This window comes from Populus alba, chromosome 6 (genome assembly GCF_005239225.2).
Source record: "Populus alba chromosome 6, ASM523922v2, whole genome shotgun sequence".
NCBI classification, from domain to species: domain Eukaryota; kingdom Viridiplantae; phylum Streptophyta; class Magnoliopsida; order Malpighiales; family Salicaceae; genus Populus; species Populus alba.
Genome location: NC_133289.1, coordinates 3,422,316 through 3,444,935, shown reverse-complemented (window position 1 = coordinate 3,444,935; position 22,620 = coordinate 3,422,316). Strand labels below are relative to the sequence as shown.

At 33.1% G+C, this 22,620-nt stretch overlaps 4 protein-coding genes across 6 annotated transcripts; 1 reads left to right on the top strand and 3 right to left on the bottom strand.

The window, feature by feature from the left end:
* Positions 1 to 392: 392 nt before the first annotated feature.
* LOC118053077 (mitochondrial acidic protein mam33) lies at positions 393 to 3,765 on the bottom strand. Of its 2 annotated transcripts, none has more exons than XM_035064229.2 (3): positions 3,487 to 3,761; positions 2,635 to 2,969; positions 393 to 1,070 (listed from the first exon to the last, which is right to left on the bottom strand). In XM_035064229.2, the coding sequence occupies exons 1-3, from the start codon at positions 3,598 to 3,600 to the stop codon at positions 902 to 904; spliced, it is 618 nt and encodes a 205-aa protein (XP_034920120.1). In that variant the 5' UTR covers positions 3,601 to 3,761; the 3' UTR covers positions 393 to 901. The 2 variants fall into 2 exon arrangements, with proteins under 2 accessions (XP_034920120.1, XP_073265924.1); XM_073409823.1 differs by lacking the exon at positions 393 to 1,070 and adding an exon at positions 1,077 to 1,823 and having other exon boundaries at positions 3,487 to 3,765.
* A 3,205-nt stretch (positions 3,766 to 6,970) lies between these two features.
* Positions 6,971 to 9,976, bottom strand: LOC118053076 (AUGMIN subunit 1). Its single transcript, XM_035064228.2, has 7 exons — positions 9,689 to 9,976; positions 9,101 to 9,418; positions 8,482 to 8,614; positions 8,263 to 8,397; positions 8,001 to 8,124; positions 7,370 to 7,507; positions 6,971 to 7,268 (listed from the first exon to the last, which is right to left on the bottom strand). Exons 2-7 carry the CDS (start codon positions 9,363 to 9,365, stop codon positions 7,161 to 7,163), a joined length of 903 nt encoding a protein of 300 aa, XP_034920119.1. The 5' UTR covers positions 9,366 to 9,418; positions 9,689 to 9,976; the 3' UTR covers positions 6,971 to 7,160.
* A 5,547-nt stretch (positions 9,977 to 15,523) lies between these two features.
* Positions 15,524 to 17,454, top strand: LOC118053075 (glucan endo-1,3-beta-glucosidase, basic isoform). The gene is made up of 2 exons (XM_035064227.2): positions 15,524 to 15,659; positions 16,120 to 17,454. Exons 1-2 carry the CDS (start codon positions 15,569 to 15,571, stop codon positions 17,064 to 17,066), a joined length of 1,038 nt encoding a protein of 345 aa, XP_034920118.1. The 5' UTR covers positions 15,524 to 15,568; the 3' UTR covers positions 17,067 to 17,454.
* Positions 17,455 to 17,591: 137 nt separating this feature from the next.
* LOC118053074 (protein IQ-DOMAIN 12) lies at positions 17,592 to 21,482 on the bottom strand. 2 transcript variants are annotated; one of them, XM_035064226.2, is made up of 7 exons: positions 21,125 to 21,482; positions 20,575 to 20,745; positions 20,195 to 20,479; positions 19,253 to 19,549; positions 18,997 to 19,035; positions 18,762 to 18,893; positions 17,592 to 18,588 (listed from the first exon to the last, which is right to left on the bottom strand). In XM_035064226.2, the coding sequence occupies exons 2-7, from the start codon at positions 20,647 to 20,649 to the stop codon at positions 18,055 to 18,057; spliced, it is 1,362 nt and encodes a 453-aa protein (XP_034920117.1). In that variant the 5' UTR covers positions 20,650 to 20,745; positions 21,125 to 21,482; the 3' UTR covers positions 17,592 to 18,054. The 2 variants fall into 2 exon arrangements, with proteins under 2 accessions (XP_034920117.1, XP_034920116.1); XM_035064225.2 differs by having other exon boundaries at positions 20,575 to 20,717.
* Positions 21,483 to 22,620: the final 1,138 nt, after the last annotated feature.

Here is a 22,620-nt window from a genome sequence, read left to right as displayed (position 1 = left end):
ACCAAACTTGAAAAATTTTGAGGTATCTAAATTGAATAATATGTGTTATTACTGAAATTTAGAAACCAAAATGTATTTATTACTGAAATTTATAGCACGCCACCCATGTATTTTTCATTCCAATCCCTCATTTTTCAACTCTATATTTTCCTAAAACATCACAATAAAAAAGAAAAGAAAAATTAGGAACAAAATGAATGTTTGACAAATGTACAGTGCAACACAATGTCATCAACAATTATTTATGTGTGCATGAACTATAATTGCCTCTACAGTAAAAAATCCCGCGCATTTAGTCCAAAATGAACTCTTGATCATCTCAGTAGATTAACAATTGAACTAATTTGACTTTTTTATTGGCAAAACAAAATCATTTGTTTTTTTTTTTAAGAAAAATAAAAATAAAACAACTTTGTTTGATTGACTTGAATCAACTTATAGGTTAGCCCATACAAACCCATGACACAGGTCTTTAACCAAGTCCTAGGCTGAGCTTAATTACCATGGATATATATCAACCCAAGAAAAGAAGATTCACAAGCTGATTTCTATGGCGATAAAGGTGAAACCATGGTTTTGGAAGATGTGTTGTAAAAGGTGCAACAGTAATCCTTGGTTCAAATACGTTTCAACGTTTCTGATGCAAGAAAATATTACCATTCTATCAAAAAATTAAAAATCCTATGGAATGAATGGTGGAAGCGTGTTCATATTCATACTATTCAAAACAAGAATAAGAAACCCACCGCTTGTTGCATCTATAAGCTCTGAGTTTAAAACCATCACAATTGCTCAATGAGGTCAACTTAACTGGAAGTTGTATGATTAGTTCTCCGATGAAATTTGAGCTGAAAACTGGACTCATTTACCACAACAAAGCTGTTATTGTTAATAAGCAAAGTCACTCGAATTTTCCCAGCACCAGAGATTCAAGCTTCTGTAACCAATTCACATATTGACCGAGCTCCTTCTTGTGTAGGTGTAAGAGGAGGAAGTTATTTAAGTTTTCACCAATACCCTTGGCTATCAAGTATCCCTTAAGTGCATCTTGTAAATCAGAGTCCAAATCACTGCAGATATATGAAGACAAGAATTAAGTGAGACGAACATGTCCTCAAGCATAAGAGAAGATATCTCGAGTAACCACTGGAATAGGGTTTCATTATTACTGGAATTGATATCGCAATAAAGGCATCATAGACAAATTCCAAGAACAGATTAATTTTAGTTCCAGAGTTGCACTTAGTTGATTTGGAATTTGAACTGCAGTTAGAATCGGAGGGCATTCAACAACATTCAAATGCACAAGAATTATATAAATCCACGTATGCATCAAAAACAAAACATCACTCAATATAATCCTGGTTTCTACTCAGACTACCATAAGCTACAGTACAGTATCTAAATGGATAGCATTACATAGAAAACCTGCTACAAAGGATGATCCCCTGGATGTTATATATTGAATCTTTCTTTTTGTCCGGTATCTAAAATAAAAAACACTTAGCTTGCCTGCCAGATACAATTTTTCCATTCAAGACTTGAAAAACATGTTACATTATACCATCTTTCGGTTTCTAGCTTATGCAGATAACAGCAAAAAATAAATACCAAATCATGATATGCATTTGGAATAAATGCCTCAACACACCAACTCTCAAGATCACTAGGTAAAGTCAAAGCACACTATCTAGTGAAAAGAAAATGGATAAAGCTAAAGATGAAAAGGAACGACCTGTCAGGTTAATCCTTGACCTTTTTGGCATAATGCATAGATTTCCCCCATTGATCTACTGAATACTGGATATTCAATCCAACATAAACTGCTTCGAGGCATCCAATCAGGTTAAGGGAAAAAGTGGGACTAAGGTATCTCTTAGGTTAAGTTTTAGCAATTAAGAATGCAACCTAACATGCTAGAAAGTGCAAAGGAATAATGGGAAGACATGGACCAAACCAGAAGATGTGATTGCTAAGAAAGAAGGAGTAACAAATAGCAGGATATCATAGAAGGCAGCCATTTCAAAAAGACTTACCCTAAAGTAGACAAATTATAACTCGGGATTCACCTTCAAGGTTTGCAAAGAGCTATAAATTCCTTTCAACTTTTAGATAAAGAAAACTGAATATATCCTTTGCAAAGAGCTATAAATTCCTTTCAACTTTTAGATAAAGAAAACAGAATATATCCTTTGCAAAGAGCTATAAATTCCTTTCAACTTTTAGATAAAGAAAACAGAATATATCCTTGAAAATCATCATAATCAGAACGCAATGCTAGCCTTGCTCCCAAGGGAAACTCATCTAGATTCACATAGATGTATAAAAATCTGTTCAAGAGATCTCATCTTAAGCCAAAATCCAACCACTATTTCCCCCAGTGAGGTCCATTTGAATTTAGAAATTGATTTCACCAACGCAAAACATTTTTGCTCTGAAAATATCTACCTTCATATATCCAGCAATGTTCTTGTCATTTATGCCATCTACTTCAATCAATGATCATATCTCAGACAATTATTCAAAAAATGGGAATGACAGGAATGCAAATATTACACACATACAAGCAACTTGAGAATTTTATCTACAATCTGCAAACTAACAAAAATACATAATATGGCTTGAAAAGTTTACCTGAATGAGGGGCCTCTGTAAACTGAAGGCTTGGGACAGGTTGTCATCGAGCGGAGATAATGTGCACTATAAATGTGAAACTGCGACCCACCTATACCTTTCTCAGAAACCCCACAATCAAACTGTAAAACAGAGTTCAACCCAGGCTTCTTCACACACACCTTCATCAAAACTTCCCGTGGAAATATTCCTCCTTCTGCAAACATCTCCTGCCCCAACAAAGCTGAAACAGCAACCTCTTCACCCGACTCACATTTTCTCCGCAAAACCACATCTTGCGACTCCAATGAATCCCAATCCACCTTAAAATCTCCCAAACTACCACTTTGATTGTCCTGAATCCATGTTAAAAACATATAAAATTAAAAAAACACAATTTCTTCAAGCTTGTAAAACAAACTCACACCTGTTCTAATTAACAAAACAGAAAACTATATCTTTTTGCCAGTTGCTTTTCCACACAAATATACACTACCCAGCTCCATAGCACTTTTAACGCTAAACCCATTTTCAATACTCATAGAAGACTGAAAAGATTCCAACTTTACTTCAACTTTTAACACAAGCTCACATCTTTTTAATTCCACAACTGTCTTAACCACCAAACAAGTAATGGGTCATCACTAACGTTCTGCCACATGAGCATACCCTAATTACCTTCGTTTTACTGTCTAACACTAAAACCCATTATCACATTTGCTTTCTTTTCATTTCTTAATAAATTCCAAACATCAAATGGTAAATCAAACACCAAGAAAATAAAGGGTTTGTTTATTAAGTGGAAACTAAAACCATTATCCAATACCCAGATGGAAAGATTAGCACAAAATTATGAGATTTTAAGAGAGAGACCTGGAAGGGAGTAGTTGAGAGTTCGTGTTTGATTTCGGACTGCAGGATTTTGACCAAGCCTAGATTCTCAAGTGCTTTGCGACCCTTCCGCAAGATTGGGGTCACCCGAGGCATTTCTTGCAAGATTTTTAGCAGAAATTGCTACAGAAACTTGGTGTGCAGGATTACAAGTGTAGATTATTGAAGATGATGAGTCCAGGCTTAGCTTTCGAGTCTTGCCAATAGAACGGCACCTGCTGAGATGGACTGTAAATGGGCATTTGAGTTTTAAGTTTGGTCTACTAGCAGGGTGGGCTTTTGACTATCATAAAAGATTCAATCAGAGGAAATTAGATATCGTACAGTATTTTATAAAATTTTAATTATTTTTTAAATTGTTTTGATAAATTACTTTCAAAAACATTTTTTTTAATAAATAAATAAATATTATTTTAATATATTTTAAAATAAAATATTTTTTAAAAAATAATCATAATCACACTATCAAACAACTTTTAGTTTAATTAATTATCTTAATGTATCATAAGTGTGTACATTATTTTAATCCTTTTCTTACTATTTTTTTTCCTTTTCGTTTTAGTATCTTTTAAGAAAACAAAAGACACATAATACTCTAAAATATATGCGAAAATACTATAAACTTTTATATGATACTATGGAATGCTATAATGCTTTTTTGTTTTGTTTTTTTATATAGTTTTTTCTTTTTTTTATTTATATTTTTTTAATTTTTTTCATAAAATTATCTTTGTTGATTTTATTTTTTTAATATTAAGTTGGTTAAGAATTTAGCTTTATAATTTTTTTTTTTTAAAACACTGTAAATTATTATAGTGTTTCTCCATGTAGGTTTTTTTATTATGATTTTTTTTAAAATTGTTTGTCAATTTTATGTTTTTGGTTTTGTTTTTTCATTTTTTTTTCCAATTTTTTTCATTGATTGATATGTAACCTTCCTCATTAAGCATTCCATAAACTACATAGCAACCCGAACCTATCACGCATGGTAATAAAAAATGAGCTCTTGACTGCTGCCATTATAGACCTAGTCTACAAAGCAAGCTAATTAACTAAACTGGTGATGGTTCATAAAATGAAATATTTGTGTTAAAAGCATTATCAAGACTTGCCTTCTCACACCGCCCTCGCGAACCACTATCGTCTTCTCCATTTCTGGGAGCATTCTTTCTTCTAAGCCTTTTTGCATTTTGATGTGCACTGTCTTCAACCATCTTCACAAACCATGCAGGCTGAACTGTATCAGAGATTTAAGCTTCTGAAGGACTCTTGAATCTTTCCCGTGAATTTATTGCAGGATAAATCAAGTGTTGCGAGGGCAATTTGAAATTTAGAAAACACAATCTCCAAACCTTTCCATGCCATTGTTACAGAATAAACATAAGAAGTAGATAAACTTTTTGCCCTCACGTAATCCATAACCTGATCAACGCTCATCATGGCTTTGAAGTTGTAGAAATACTCTGTTGGCAAAGGACCACTCAAGCTGTTGTTGGAGAGGTCAAGAACCTGTAATTTAGAGAAAGAGTCCCTGACAGTTGGACCCTTCAAAGAACCATGGAGTTTATTTGCCCTTAGATATAATAACCTCCAACTTTGGAAGCATTTCTAAAAAGGAAGGGAAGGTGTCATCTATCATGTTGTTGCCGAGGTCCAAAAATTCTAAATTCACACAATAAATGACGGATACCACCCCTTTTAACTGGTTGCCATTGAAGTTGAGATATCTCAAATCGTTGCCCTCTGAATAGATCGAAGGGATTTTGCCGTGGAGATTGTTGACACCAAGATGCAAACACTTAGAGTCTATCACTGGAGTTTCTCAAGCATTGTGGGATGAATCTACTAAAGCCATTATTGGACAAGTCTAGAATCTCTAGGCACTTCAGCTCGCAGGTGACAGAAGAGATGTTTCTAGCCAGTTTATCATTGGAGGAAAGCATAAGAACTCCAAATTTTCTTTCTTGACTAAAATCGATATATTGTAATGAATTACAAAAGGAACGGACTTTTCTGGCCATACAAAAGGTTATTGTGAAGAAAAAAGAGACGCAAAGAAGGCATAGAAAACAAGGAGGATGGAATTGTTTCATTGAGCAAGTTATGAGATAAGTGGAGAAAGTTTAAACCTGAAAACCTCCTTATTTGTGATGGAATGCGTCCTATCAGTTGATTATTAGATAATAAGAGTGCGATTAGACCTGGAATCTTGATAGGCCTTTCAGTATATTGCCCGAGAGGTGCAACTAATAGATTTGTGTGAGGTTATATAAATAATCCGGAATATTACCAAAAAAATTATTAAAAAAAAGTATTAAGAAATTTAGCAATGCAATTTAAGTACCAAACATGTTATTTGAGAGGCGCAACTCGAGGTTAAAAAAATGTTCAGAATTTTACCAGAAAAATTATTGAAAAAAAATGTTTAAAAAATCTAAATTTTTTAAAATTTTCAAGTGAGGATATAATCTAACTATCAAATATGTTGTATAAGAGGTCTAATCAAGTGAGTTATTTGAGATTAGTAAAATCATCTATAATTTTTGAAAGAAAGTCTTAAAAAATCTAGCTTTTTAAGGTTTTCAAGTGAGGATGGAATCAGACCATCAAACATGTTGTGTGAAAGGTCCAATTAAGTGAGTTATGTAAGATTAACAAAAATATCTATAATTTTATCAGAAAAATTATTGAAAGAAATCTCTAAAATTTAGTTTTTTTAAGTTTTTAAGTAAAGATGAATCTGATTATCAATATGAAAAAATTCATTCAAGGAAGTTAAGGTTAGAAGAACCATCTGTAATTTTACTACAAAAATTATACGAAATTTGAACATCAAAATCTAGATGTCTAACCTAATAAGTTCTGTGAGGTTAGTAAAATCGTTAAATTTTGTTTTGCATGCTGAGTGCACGTAACTTGCTTTTAACCTTGTGAAGGGGTGTTTGGACATGTTTTAATTGGAGTTTTTAAAAGATTTGATTGTTTTTTTGGTTTTTGAATCATTTTAATGTGTTTATATTAAAAATAAAATTTTTTAAAAAATAAAAAAAATTTTAATATTTTTTTAAATGAACATTTGTTGTCACTGTTACAAAGATCTCTAAATCCAAAGATCTTTAAACAAATTGTCCTAGCTCTCAGCGCCAAACTAACCCTATAACACTGCCTAATTGCAAAATCCAAGAAAAGAAAAAGAAATCAATTGTCAATTTTAGTTAATTTTTATTCATATACATTTATACACATTCAAATCGCACATTAATAGACAAATTCCAAAGATTTTTCTTTAATTTTTATGACTCTTTTTAGTTGTTTTTTACTTTTTATCAATAACAATGTTATTTTGAGTTAAAAAAACAAGTGAAATCATTTTGACATAGACTCTGGTTCATCCACCATCCCTCGAGTTGATTTCACAAATCCATGACTTGGGCTGGTCACGTAACTATGGTTATCAATGCCAAAAAAAAAAAAAAAAAAAAATTCCTTAAATATAAATCAAACTTGTACACAACCTTTGATGGCCTAAGACACTGCTCTAGACCAAATACGCGAGATGGTAAATACACACAGACAGAGACAATGGCCATGGGCTCAAAAAGATGTCAACTTCAGCACAAAACACAGAGGACAACAATAACTTATCCTCCAGTGCGTTAATCTGTTGTGGCAAGGGCTGATTGCAATACATCTTCGAGATACTTCTCAGCAGCAGCATACTGCCTTTTCTTGTCCTCAATGGCTAGAGTAGCTAAAGCTTTATCCTGGAGCAACAAAAATGGAATGCATAAACCATCTTCTTTCCAGAAATGAGCGAGCATAAATGCATGATAAAGATATCATATCAATCCGAGCATAGAATTACCGGAGGCAAGTCCTGATAACTCCTCAAAGTATCCATGATGGGTTTTGTTTTCTTCTCCAAATCTTGTCTGTGCTCAGCCATTTCTACCAACATCCCATGGCTAATGTCTTGGGTGTAGCCCACGCGATTAAGAAGTGCCTGCACGAATGTGAGACACACATTCGATTACTTCCAATAACTAAAGCAAGCTGGTAAAATATTCGGAAATCAAGAGGAATAAGATTGTTTTTTTTACCTATTTTTTCCCTCTTTTTAGTGTCAATTTCCCGTTTGGGAACAAGACTTTTTTAATCACCCATGATCTTTAGAAGTAGAGTCAAAACACTAAGAATTTTGCCAAGAACACTAAATCCCTATATATGCCAACAATAATTCCAGCTTTTTAGACTCAGTCATCACTAAGGACAATCTATAACACGCAAGGAATTGAAAATGCTCATCAGCCTTAAGATCTTGAAGAAAAGATTACGTAAATGCTGGCCATGAAAGTCGAGATTGAACTTCTTGGATTGATAGTTAATACATAAGTAATCACTAATAATGTTTATCAAGGATAGCAGATGGCAGTTTTGACTTTCATTATTACATCTAGGTAAATTTTATCCTGATAATAATAACAAAGAACAAATACCTTGTAGTTAGAGTACTGTTGCAAATATTGTCGCTCCTTTGATGCCATAACTGCTAAATTTGTCTTCCAATTCTCCATCTGAGCCTCACAAGGAGGTACATCATCCTCTAGTTGTGCGAGTGTTCTAACAGAGAAGATCCAGAAAATAAGAAGAAAGATGAGCAGCAAAATAGATTGAAAGATGTGAGATTTGAACCTGTTATAGAACAGAACTTATAATGTACTCAAAAGAGAAATCGAAGTTTAAGTTTTTATAAAGTACCTTTTTAAATAGGTAAGCCTGGCTATTGCCTTCCGTGTGTAATCAAGGAGAATTTTGGACTCCTTCTGTACTTTAGCTCTCTTCTCTTCTACTCCAGTCTTTCTTAAAGAAAGATCCCCCATTGCTACAAGAAAACTATTTGCATTTCTCCAGTTTAAACTCGTGACATTAAAAAGACAAGAACAAAGATGCAATTTAGTATCTAGAATGACATCCCACCTGCTTAGTTCCGTGTCTCTTATATTCAAAAAGTTTGCTACATTTGCAAGAACTTGAGCTGATGAAACCACATTCGAGGGCAAACTCTCCTGTGCTAATCCCACATTCTCGAGTATCTCTCTAATCCTTGCAGCTACAGCCACGAAACAACAAAATATTGCATCAAAGAAAAGTCAATATACAATTCCAGATAAAATTTCACCCGGGAAAATCTTTTTCTCAGAAAAAAGAAACAGTAGTGGGATTAAATCATTTGTATAAAGATGAACCATCACCTTTTATAAGAATCATAAAACATGTGCATTACTAAAATCTGAAACTAGAAGAACCCATGCAATCAAATTATTGAAGGGAAAAAACATCCTATGTTTACACATTGCTTGCAATCAGAAATCAAAAAACAATGGCTTCCAAAGACAAGAAATTAAAAATGTTCACGGGAAAGGAAGGCTATATTCAACATGAAACTAAGAGCCCCTACAAAAGAGAAATCAATCTATCGTCATCAGTCTCAAACAATCATATTTCATACATATCAAAATCAAAACCCAACACAAGAAAACATAAACCCAATAACCCAAACCAAAAGCACACAGACAGCAAAATCCAAAGACAAGACCTTGTGCACGATACTCCACAGCTTTCTGGCGAAAATCATTCGCAACAATGTTGGCAGCCTGTGTTTTCGCTTGCGAAGCAGAAGCTAAATTATACAGATGAGCAATGCTGCGTGGCGTATATTCGAATTCAGGAACATCTTTCCCTGCTGCATCAAATTGTGAGGCAAGCCACGCCTTCACTTCTGCAAGTCTACCAGCATCATTACCACCACTCTTCGCCTCCGTCACCGACATATTATCAACTCCAGAAATTAAATCACTCATATTTAATCTTTTTCTTTCTTTTTATGGGGTTTCCTTAAATTACACCACAAAACCTACACGAACAAAAGATGTAGCAAAAGAGTTAACTTTCATAGAACCCATTATAGAACTCAAGCCCTAAATTGATTCAAACCATCTGGGCCATTTTTATTTAGTTTAATATTGATAGAATCTCAATCATTTGTACTTAACTTCCAAATTACACTATTTCTCCTAAACATCACAGTTTAATCAAAATCTGACATGAAATAACTGATTCAAAGTGTAAGAAAGAAACACCCTTAAGAAGAAAAGGTGAAACAGATCTCGAGAGAGAGACTGACCTTTGTTTGGCACCGAGTTGGATCAGTTTGCAAACAGCATTGGAGGCTTTAAGAGAGTGAACTTTACGGAAGAAGAAATCTGGGGAGAAATAAGTAACTAAAAATTATCTTTTGTGAAGTCGCGAGAAATTTTCAAATCTAAGAAACTCGAGTGAGGTCCTGAGGAGTGGGAAAGAAGCCGGCATGTGGGGAGAACTGGAAATTCGAAATTTGGAAGGGCTAAAATCGTCTGGTAATCATGTTGCATGGAGTTGGAAATCATTCAAATCACTCCTCTTACTTTTAATTTTTCTGTTATCTTTGTTACTCTTTAACTTTCTTTTAAAGACAAAGGGAGAAGGGTATAAATTATTTAATAATATATATTAAAAAAAATACCCCCCCACTAGATTTGAAGAAATCTAACGTTAATCTTCTAATTCTTAAAATTAATTATCAATTGACAAACTTTTATCAAGAAAACAACTTAATCTTAGCTTCAAACTTTTTCCTTAATCTTAGATGATAGGGTGTGTCAGCTGTTTCGCGAATCGGCCTCGGACTTAGCTCCAAATCCAACACTTTGTGATCATGTCAACGAAAATCGAATGATGTTTCGAGCACAAAAATACAACCACCATCGCTCCCTGGTCAGCCGATGGCCGAGGCGGCGCAAGTGTCTTTCAAGACACCCTGGAGTACAGTTGCTGTAATGGCTGCAGCCTTTGCCATCTGTCTAAGCACTCTTCAGACCTGGTACACAATATCCCCTTGAAAGCATGGATGTTGCCTAGCAGTTTTTGGATATAATCTATGTGAATTGTTGATTGGAAGGGAAGATTTTGGCCAAGATTTGATGGCGGCTTAAAGAGCGATCAAGATTCTTGGATGGATAACTAATGATTTTGAAGAATTTAATGTAATTTGTTATTTTACTGTGTATGAACATGATGGATTTTCATAGCTAGAAACATCATTAATTCGATGATTGATGCAAGCGCGATCATACCATAAGAACTCGTTGAAACTACCTGTAATAATATTAGGATACATTACACTAATCAATCAAATGTACAAAGCAGTGCATATTCGACTTGAATTCTTGAACCGATCATCCAGGCAAGCTCCTCGTCATTGTATTACTCAATCACCGTTCATAAAGTTGAATTGAATTCTTTGATCTGATCATCCATCAAACTGTTAGCAGACAGAGCTAGGTTCACATTGCCCTAAGCAAGGCTACATGATCCAAAATTAACCTTTAATTTGGAATTGTTTGGTATTACAATCCAACTGTATTTTTGAAATTTTTTAGTTTTTTAGTTTTAGATTGGTTTTTTAATGTTTTCTTAATCTTTTTGATATATTAATAACAATAATAATAAAATATTAATTTAATATATTTTCAAATAAAAAAATATTTTAAAAAATAACATTTAATTTCAACATAAGAAATTATTTTTCCATGAACAATCTTAAATGTAAGAGAATGTGCCTCTCTAAAGACTGGACTTTTAATCCAACCGTATCAATGGGGCGAAGGACTAAACATTAAGCACATCATCTAGATTAAATCTCTCTTTTAATTAGTTATAAAATATTGATCTGAACGGAGACTCTAGTGCCAACCCAGGAAAAAAGAAGGTGAACAAACCCTAAAGAAGAATGAGAGGGAAGAAGAAGAAAAAGAAGGCAGTCCTTCGCCCCATTGATACGGTTGGATTAAAAGTCCAGTCTTTAGAGAGGCACATTCTCTTACATTTAAGATTGTTCATGGAAAAATAATTTCTTACGTTGAAATTAAATGTTGTTTTTTAAAATATTTTTTTTATTTGAAAAATATATTAAATTAATATTTTATTATTATTGTTATTAATATATCAAAAAGATATGCTTTTTTTTTTAAAAGTGTGTTTAACTTTAAAAATGTTTTTTTTTAATATATAGTTTTGATGTGTTGGTGTTAAAGAAATAAAAAAATATTTTAATATTTTTTCAAGTAAAATATGCTTTTGAAAATTATCTTGTATTGCAATACTAAACACACACTTAGTATAAATGTGTTAGGTCATGAAATGCAAGTGGTTTTTATAAAAATATATTTTGATTAAAAACAATAAATATTGTTTATATATATATATATATATATATATATATATTTTCAGTGTTTGTATATTAAAATTATCTAAAAGCTCATGAAAAATATTAAGTTGATGATGTTTTTCCCATTTAAACATATTTTGAAAAGTATTTTTAAAAAACAATGTAAAATCAATATCAATTATTGTAGATTCTATTTGTTTTTATGTTTCAAAATGGTTTTTTTAAATTAAATTAAATTTTTTTTTTCTTGGCTTTAAATTATTTTCCTTGGCTATTTTAGATCATTTTAATATGTTGGTATCAAAAATAAATTTTAAAAAAAAAAAAAAAAATTTCAATATATTTCCAAATAAAATATACTTAGAAAAACAACCAATATCACAATACCAGTTTTTAGTCTTTTATATGTTAATAGTGCACGAAATTAACCATGGAATGGTTTTATCTTTTCTTCTTTGTTTTTTCTTCTCGTTTGTTTATGTTAATTTAATATAGTAATCATCCATTTTTCATATGGTTTATAATTCCACCATGCCTGGACTCAATCGATCAATTAGAGGCAAACCATGTGCGCACCACTTTTATATTTGCCAAAAACTCATTCCTAGACTTGTTAGTATTTGGTTATTGTGGCATATTTGAAAATATAAAAATTTATATTAAAATTAAAATTAGAGGCAAACTATTTTTTTTTCTAATTGACATTCTTCTTTTAATTTCATCATTTTAAAATAAGTTGATTGAGAATTAAATTTTATAATTATTTTTTTATTATTTTAAAAAATCTCATTTTAAATATTTATTTTGAGTCAAACTATGTTTTTATTGATTATCCAAATTATTTTTAGATATGTTAAGTCAATTAAGCCACATCAGATCAATCTCTATATAATTTAATTTTTTTTTTATTAAAATAAATAATAACAACGTTTAAATATTATTTTTATATAAAAAAAATTGTCAGCAAGTCCTATACCAGTTTTCCTCTGTTCTCATCCTTTTTCATGGAATTAGATCAAACAAGGCAGAGTCGTGCGATTATGGAAACCACTTGAATTATTCTTTGCAATGACCGATACGTTATAGGAATTGACGAGTCGACACAATGCCAGGTAATAATTAAGGCATGGCTAGGAATTCATTTTCAGGTATTTGAAATGTGATTTTAATTTTTTAAAGTATTTTTTATTTTAAAATATATTAAAATAATATTTTTTTATTTTTTAAAAATTATTTTTAATATTAACCTATCAAAATAATTTAAAAACATATTAATTTAAAATAAAATTAATTTTTTTAAAAATGTTTTAAAAATACGGTGAGAAACACTGATATCATCAAGAAAAATTAAAGTCTATTAATTTATTTGTTCAGTTTCCTTCTTCCAAGGGTCACATCTAACGTGATTTGCGGGTGGCATCAGTCAGGGTCTCCCTTCCATTCCAAGCATCTGAATAAGAAAAATCTAACAATACCACAAAGTATTTGTTCTGAGATTTTTTCTTAGATGTATAAATCCAAAGACCAATTTTTTTTTTTTTAAAAAAAGATATAGTTTAGATGACGTGATTAATGTTTTGGTAAGAGAATATCATAAATATTAAACTTTAAACAAAACAAGAATAGAAAAAACAAAAGTTAATGCTTGACTGTAATGTAAAGAACTTCAGAACCGTTTGGGAGAGCGATATATATATATATTAATGGTTTTTAAGAGTGTGTTTGTCTTGAAAAAAACATATAATAATTTTTTTTAGTGTTTTTTTTAATAATTTCTATGTGTTTGTGTTAAAAAAAAAAAAATTATTTTAGATTAATTTTTAAACAAAAAACACTTTTTAAAAAGCACTATATACCACAATACAAAAACACACACTTAATATATTTTGATTAAAATACATTAAATAGTATTTTTTTATATATATTTTTGACATCTATGCATTAAAATTATCTAAAAATCACATGAAAAATACCAAGTTGATGTTTTGAAAAATATCGGCCAGTAAAAGGCAAACCATCTCCAAAGAAAGCCGTAGCAAGTTTTTAGGATTTTTAACTTTAAGGAATGTAGTTCAACTGATCAAGATTTAAATTCTGTTTGCTCTATAAAGGATCACCAATTTGAATCTCACAAAGTCTCATAGCATTGAAAGGATTGTATGTGTTAACTTCAACACTCGTAAAGATTAGTTCGAAGTACGCAAACTGGTCAGACATCCATATTAATCAAAACTAATAAAAAAAAAAGTATATAGAATTTTGTCAAGGTTGATATAATGGAGAACACACCCAAAATACAGCTTGTTGCAGGTATAAATGATTACACTACAGTCAGGGGCGGAGGGGCTCGGGCCCCCCCTCTACTTCCATCCATGCATGCATATATAATGCATTTCCGCCCCTGCTGATAATGCTAATGCATCTCCTGACTTAGTGCCATATGAGCAGTGAGCATCATGCACGAAATGTAAGACGTGTGATAAAACAAAACCAAGACGTTGTCCTTCCAAAACCATACTAGGTTAATATATATAAAAGCGTGGAGGAGGTTTTTACAAATGTGAGTTTTCTTACAGTAATTAAGTGTAATTTTTCAATTTGATTTTTTTTTGAATTAATTTGCGCAGCCCTAATATAAATACTGTAAATATAAAATCATTACTTTGCACAATAAATTTTGCAATCGATCAAAAACAAAAATATAAATATAAATCACTAGTAAAAATTTTCAATGAAAATATTAAAGCAGAGCCATCAATTAATTTATTTTTCATCAAATAAAACAAGGTAATTTAATTTTAAAATCTATTTTTGTTTTGTTTTGAGATGTTTGTTAATAATTTGATAAGTGTTTTTTTTTATATAATTCTACCATTTTATCTTTATTTTTTTCTTAGATTTGTTAGTTTTACCAATTATTTTTTGAATTCTTGTTATAGTGTTTTTTTTTTCTAATTAATTATATATATTTTATTGGTTTGTTTTGATTATACTGGATTTTTTTATGTTTTGTTTTTAGCGGAGCCATCCAAATTATCAATTTTTTCTCACAATATATGTTTTGATTTTAGGTTGAACCATGAACAAAATAAAAAGAATTTGATTTTTTTTTTTGAAAAAAAATATTGATAACTTGCAACCTAGTGAACCAACTCCAATGTGTAATGTTAAAGTTATAGTTGAGCAACTCCAATGCACTTCAATTTACAAAGAACCCATGTTGATTAGTGAGAATCATTCTTTATTATTTTTTTGCTTTCTTTCAAAGTTTATCGAACATAAATAATACTTCGCTTTAGGTAATGTTTCTTATATACTTTGTATGTTTATATTTATTAGATATAAAGACTAACAACATTAAAGTGATAAATATATTATGAAGATGAAATTAACTTTTTTGCTTTTGACTCAATTTGATATTGCTACGAACCTTTTACCTTATACAAAGATCATTATATATTTGTAGTAAATTATTTGAATAAAACTAAATTATACATGTTTTTTTTATAACTCATGTATAATAAATTAAAATAAATATTATATTTTATTATATTAATTATGACCTCCCTAATAAATAATCCTAGTTCCACCCCTTACTACGGTCTACTTTGGATACATTTTCTCTACCATGATATCGATGCATTGCCCAAAATACAAGTTGATGATGAGTGATTGACCCGGCAGTGCAAATCGTGAAAGTTTTGCTCCCTATAAAAGGGCAGCCAAGAGGAAGAGTTGGCATTGATCATAGCTGCTGTACTCTCTCTTTAGCTTATTGTTTCATCTCTGAATTCCTGCATGGCTAAATCCTGTGCATCTCATAATACGTCTTCCATGATTTCCATAGCTCTGCTTGCAGGGCTGTTACTGAGTTGCCTACACATAACAGGTCTCGCTTCGGGCCTGTTTGTTTCTGTTTTTTAAAAATATTTTTGAAAAAATTTAAATTTTTTTTATTTTTTTATTAACTTCAAATTAATATGTTTTTAGTGTTTTCAAATTATTTCGATAGGTTAATGTCAAAAATAATTTTAAAAAAAATAAAAAAATATTAACATGCATTTTGATACGAAAAATTATTTAAAAAGTAATCGCAACCACATTGCTAAACAACCACGAAAAGCTATTCCTCCATCTCTCATACAAACATGTGCGCAATTAACACATTCTTGATGAGACGGAGACAATGAGTTCTGAAAATATAGAAAATATTCACTTCAAACTAATCTTAAAACCTATTTATTTGATGTCACCGTATCCGTCTCTTCGACTGACACATTCTTATCTCTTTTGAACCTTCTCTTTCTGTCTTGAGATACTAATCAACTACAGCTTTTAAATGACTGCAGGTGCTCAAATGGGAGTTTGTTATGGAACACTTGGTGATAATTTACCATCGGAGCAAGAAGTTGTAGATCTTTTCAACCAATACAATATACGAAGAATGAGAATCTATGATCCAAACCCAAGAACTCTCCAAGCTCTTGGAGGCTCCAGCATCGAGCTCATGTTGGGTGTTCCGAATTCTGACCTTCCAAGCATTTCTTCCAGTCAAGCCAGTGCAGATGCATGGGTGCAAAACAATGTGCTCAAATACAGTAATGTCAAATTCAGATACATTGCGGTTGGAAATGAAGTGAAACCGGGTGATGATTTTGCCACAGCTCTTTTCCCTGCCATGCAAAACATTCAGAACTCAATTTCAGCTGCTGGTCTAGGGAATCAAATCAAAGTCTCCACTGTTACCTTCGCTGCCGCACTTGGCGAGTCCTCCCCTCCATCACGAGGCGTTTTCAAAGCAGAATACCACTCACTTCTTGCGCCTATTATTAGCTTCTTGGTCAGCAACCAGTCGCCATTTCTCGTGAACTTGTACCCTTACTTCAGTTACTCAGAAAACAATGACATTCCTCTTAATTTTGCACTTTTAGTACCTGATCCATCTACCACAGTATCCGATCCACCGTTTGAATACAACAACCTTTTTGCTGCTATGGCGGATGCTGTTTACTCTGCACTTGAGAAGGCTGGTGGCGGTTCGTTGGAGATCGTCGTATCGGAGAGTGGTTGGCCCTCGGCAGGAGGGGGACCAGAAACCAACATTGATAATGCAAGAACTTACAACACAAACTTGGTTCAGCAAGTGAAGAATGGCACTCCAAAGAGACCCGGAAGGCCTATCGAAACTTACATCTTCGCAACTTTCGACGAGAATCAGAAACAACCGGAATACGAGAAATTCTGGGGGCTCTTTCTTCCAAGTAAACAGCCCAAGTACCAAATTCAACTTGAGTAGAAGCACCATAAAAAGTGTATCAGGGGAAGAAGCCAGGCCATTTATTTTGTGCAAGAAACATCATATTTCTAATTATTATAGGTTCATATAGCATCATATTTTCAACTTCATGAAGGAATAATGGTTTGTTAGCCTTGTGAATCCAACATCTCATGGGAAGGTAGACTTCACACTTGAACTTTTTGTTGGCTGAAACTTAAAGAGCAGAATAATATAAATTATATCTATACCATCTTATTCTATTTTATACCTCATTCTATCTTATATTTATAGAGCCCGTGTAAATTTCAAGCTACAAAAAACTTTCCTTTAAAGGGTGAATTAGCAAGATACACAGAGCAAATTGTACCATAATATATAGTTATCAATGACAAAACATGAACAGTGCATAGCCCTGAAAATATTGAAGGCAAATTTTGTCATAGCAATTGAAAAATTGGCCATGGCTATGAAGCAGCATAATAATTCAGATCCAACTCTATCATACGTGAAGAAACTGAACAGTGACATGTTCAGTTGTAATGCTGAATGATCAGACATGCTCAAAGAGTTTCATTACAAGCTTAACACAGGCCAAATTTTACATTGAGGATTCACCGACTCTTTTTCCCATGACAACTTGGTGACTGAATGAGAAGATACACACTTGATTCCACCCAAAAAGAAAAAAAAAAAGGAAATACAGATAAGAAAAAGAATAAAGTAATTAGCTACGGACTTCAAAGATTGAAGAGAGTTCTACCAGCGCAGCAATGAGATTTGCAAGTTATCCTCTCAAACGCTCTTCAAGCAGATATGGAAGGGTCATTAGAAATTCCTTGTAAGAGTTTTTCTTTGAAGGCCTTGAGTGACCTGATCTTGGAGTTGCTTCAGTGTCTTGTTTGAACCGCTGGGTGACCGAGTAAGAAACATTTTAGTTGAAAATCCTTTGTTATTTACCTCTTGCGTTTGAATTACCAATTTACGCTGAAAATTAAATGCTGACATCTCAGTAATGTCCGTTTATGCTTAAAGAGAGATTCTGGGAAGCACCAGTGCTCTTTCTTCTAATGCCAAACGTATCACCATTATATGTAGACCAAAGAGACAGTGCATTCTTATATGGCAGGTTCTGGTCAAGGCAAGAATCTTGAAATCCTACTCGTTGCTTTGGTGTGCTCATCGACCTTGCCTTTAACTTTGCAGATTGTGTTGCAGCCATGTAAGTTGGAAAAACTGGAGAATTTGGCAACGAATTACCATCTCCTGCCAAACTTGGTCGTGCTCGGCCAAATGATCTTCTGGGGGCGGACATTGGTGAGTTCAATCCGTCTATGAAATCTTGTTTTTGAGTGCTTCTGGTCTTAACTTGTGCTGGGCTGAATACATCACCAGTAAACAGATTAGAGATGGACGTTGATTTCAAATTCTCCATCTTTTCTCTATTAAAGGCCTCTTTGTTTGACCATCGTTCCATCTGATGACTCTGTCTACCACTTTCCTTGGCGAGTAGCAATTCTTCCAGTAGACTATTCCCTCTCTCCTGAAAGAAAAGTTAATGTTGCAGAATTCGAATGTGAGAAGAAAAGGGCTAGTGCTTAATCTGGTTTTCAGTAGACAGAAAAAGTCTGTTTCTTAATTTTTAATTTTCGGTTCCCTGTTGTAGGCAGTAGCCAAAGAGAGAGCAGTTGACAAGGGAATTTAAGAGAAAACTACCCGGTGGGAGAATGAGTATTTCATCATTCGCTCTCTTTTGATGTTAGCTTCTTGCTTTTTTAACCACAGAGCTTCCACATCTTCCTTTGAAAGCATGCTATAATCCCAACTTCTTTGGCTGTTGAATTCAAGCTGCCCATGAAAACAAATTGAATGGATCAAGCAGCAGAATTCAGCATCATGCATAAATTTGAATATGCAGCCTTTTTCATGTCAATCAGGTATTAGATTTTACCATGTGTTCTGGTTGAGCATCTTTTTTATGGTTCTTCCCCTGAACAGAGAAATCAAGGATAGTGTTAAATCACATAGAGCTCATCCAACGGTATGTATTTTCAATCTCTGAAAAGACAAAAGAAAATGGCCTCTTAAAAATCATTTCTGTGGCTGTAGAATCTCATTCTTGCTATACTTTTTCTTTCGACTACACTCTGTCAAACATTTATCGAGACCAAGAAACATAAAAACTTGATTCGAATAAACTTTCATACCTTATTTTTTTCCTTCTCTGCCAACTCCTTATTTGATTTGAAGAGCTGTGAAGTCATCTCTCCTAACTTATTTTCCTTCTCTCGCACCTCTTTCTTTGACTTGACAACCTGTTTATTGTCACTGTTTATACAAAATCCATCTGCAGTGGCAATATCTTTTGACTGGACCTCTGACAGCATCTTTGCTTTTGATGGCAGATGCTTCAATTTGATGATTGCTTGGCTTCTCACAGCTCGTCCACGAACAATGGCTTGAAGCTTTACCAATCCCTTCAGTGCTCGCAAAGCTTTCCTTGCCTGTTTCAATCCCATTTAAAACCCAAATCACGAAGTTCAGAATGTTTCTTTTGAGGGCCATTAGTTTCACAGCTTTACTCAATTCACAATAGTGCCAGAACTGCTTGAGCTTAAATTCGAATCAATACTGAAAACTATAGCATCTTCATTCTTTCTTCACAGAAGTTCCAATCAGACTAGTAGCAAACCACTCCGAACATAAGAAATAGGCTGCAGAAAGTGCTTTTTACTAATTTAATGCGTGAATTAAGAGAGGCACAACATGAATTTTCCATGTTGGAAATTTTCAAATGATTGAAACGTTCTCTCAGCAACATTCTCAGATACTAGTGGAGTATTATTTCCTTGTAGAATGACTTCAAAGTTCAAATTGTGATTTGAATTTTCCAATCTCCTTAATCAAAATCTCGTCCATAAATAATTTTTGCATACACAAATCATAAAATGATCTCCCTTGAAGCACTGCAAAAAGGGATTATCTTAGAGAATTAGAGAAATAGCACTCTAACACCCATCTGCAGCGTCAACAACAACATATATGAACTCAGGAAGTTCTAAGAATATATAGCATAACCCACAATAAAATCAAGATGAAAAAGGAAGGAGTTCTGTGGTCAAGAAGAGCAAAGATATCAGAGAGCTCACAAGGTATGCACGGAAGGCGCTTTGTATCTTAATGGCAGCCAAAGTTTCAACTCCCTTGGTGAAAAGATGGGAAGACTGTGAAGCACCGGTGAGCCGGACAACCTCAGCTGCAGCATGAGCTGCTGCAACAGCAGCCTCAGCTGCAGCTGCTGTTGCAAGGGCAACAGTCAAAGCATACTTCTTCTGCGTTTCTGTTGCTTCACTGACTGATCTCTCTGGTGCTGGAAGTGCAGGGCATTGTTTAACCTTAAGCCCTCCAAGAACCCATTTCCACCTCTTTGACTTCTGAAATGGTTAAGATTAAGCAGACAAAATTAACTAGAAAGAAATGCAAAATCCCCAGTTAAAGAAACCAAAAAAGGTTATTAAAAAAAAGAAACCTTTTCTGCTTTTGTTTTTTGCTCAGAGACAAATAGCCTCCTCACCCAACCAAACCAGCACCTCTTCTTTGCCATTGAAGCTGTATGAAATCAATCACTTTACCAAAACTCATCAAACACCATCTTCTTTTGTTCAAGTAAACCTTAAATTTCGGCAAGAAACCACGAACCCTTTACCAAACTTGTAAAGAACAGTCAAAAGCAACATCTATTAACAGGAAAAATTAGGGGGGAAAGGGGAAAAGGGAAGCAAACCCTTAAAACACCAGGCATGGATTATTTATTATAAGAAAATGCACTAGCAAACAAAACCAATACATCCATTTCAAGTCTCACCCTCTACAGACACATTGACATCAGATTCAGTTACCTCCCTTCTTTTTATTTCACTTTTTCTCAGTTGACAGTTACAGTTGAAGACTTAAAAAACAGTATCTTAAACAAATTCTGGAAGCTGTTACATCTAACTCAGAAATGCAAAACTGGGCACTTGACCAATTACAGAACTGGTAAGAAACCAAAAAACATACACTAGTGCCAAGAATCTTACCTCTTGCAGCAATATTAAAAATCACAAGAAGAGCACACCATTGGTCTGAATTGAACCTTGAAACAAGATTGAATCTTGAAACCTTGTAAAAGTTCAAGATTTCCTTGAACTCTTGGTGTAAAAATAATAACTCAAGAAAGCAGATTCCAATGTGGTTGAAATGGGGATTTAATTCTTTGTTGAAGTTGCTGTTTTCAAGGGTTTATCATCATCAACAACAACAAACAACAGCAACAATTAAGCACTAGGAGAAGTAAAACTATATAAGGAAAGGTTCCAGTCTCTCCACTGATGTGGCATATAATGCAGGTGCATAGTGAAATGAGTGATTACTTGTGAGATAGTATTATCAACCTCATCGGGTCCCACTCTCCAACTGTCATTTCTTACAACTGCCGCTGAAACATTCCAATGTCTGTTTTAGTTTATTTTTATTCATAAGTTTTTTAATATATTTTTTATTTAAAAATATATTAAAATAATTTGAAATAAAAAATTTAACACTTGTTCATGAATCGAGTAATTTTTTTTAAAAAAAGTCAAATAAAATAATGTTGTATCAACCCACCGAGCCCTGCAAGTTTAATAACACTGGTTCAAAGCTGATGCTAGTTTTGCCCCATCTTAAAAGCTTGCCGGACTTTTTTGGTGACAACAGACCGGCAAGTAGTTTATGTACATTACTTGTTACATTTGATTTGATATTTAGATATTTATGACCATAAGTACAAAATTAATCCTTTAATTTCCATGACCAAGCATGGAAATCATGGCCCCACAGTCTCCATGATAACGCATGTGAAACTTGATCCATTTCTTGCGAAGAACGTCCTCATATTGCTGTCCCAGACTTGATAGGCCTTTTTGCTCTTGCCTCCTTTCTCCCATGTCCCAGCATTAGAAGGGAACGTAGCTTTTGAGCTGTTGACGTGCAAATAAGAAATTTGTAAAGAGTTTTGTGAAACTTTTGCTCGACTCAATTGAGCTATCATGAATTTTGCTCACAGCAAGGGGGAAAGTGGCTTTTGAGCTGTTCAATGGCCCATGAAGAATAGTCAACATTGTACAGGAAAAATCGCTTTCCCATTATTCCAATGCAAGAGAATTAGATATGGATTGCCTTTTAATGTATTTAATATATTTTAAAATTTATTTTTGACATTAATATATCAAAATAATAATAAAAAATTCAAGATTTCATGAAAAACAGGTTCAACCGTGACCCTAAACAGGTCGACTCTTTCTTTTCTTCAACAATTTCATTCCTCTTCTTCTCAATGTTATTCCTGATGAACATTTATAATATCAAGTAAACTCTTGAAACCAACTCCGTTGAAAAAATTGCGTTGGTCCATGGAGTTTTTTATATATAATTTTAGAGATTGTTTTTTTTTTTCAATAGTCAGAAATATTTGTGAAATATTGTAATTGATGCTCTTTTTTTTATTTTGTTTCTGTTCGATAATCGAGGAATAAATATTGTTTGTCACAGGCTG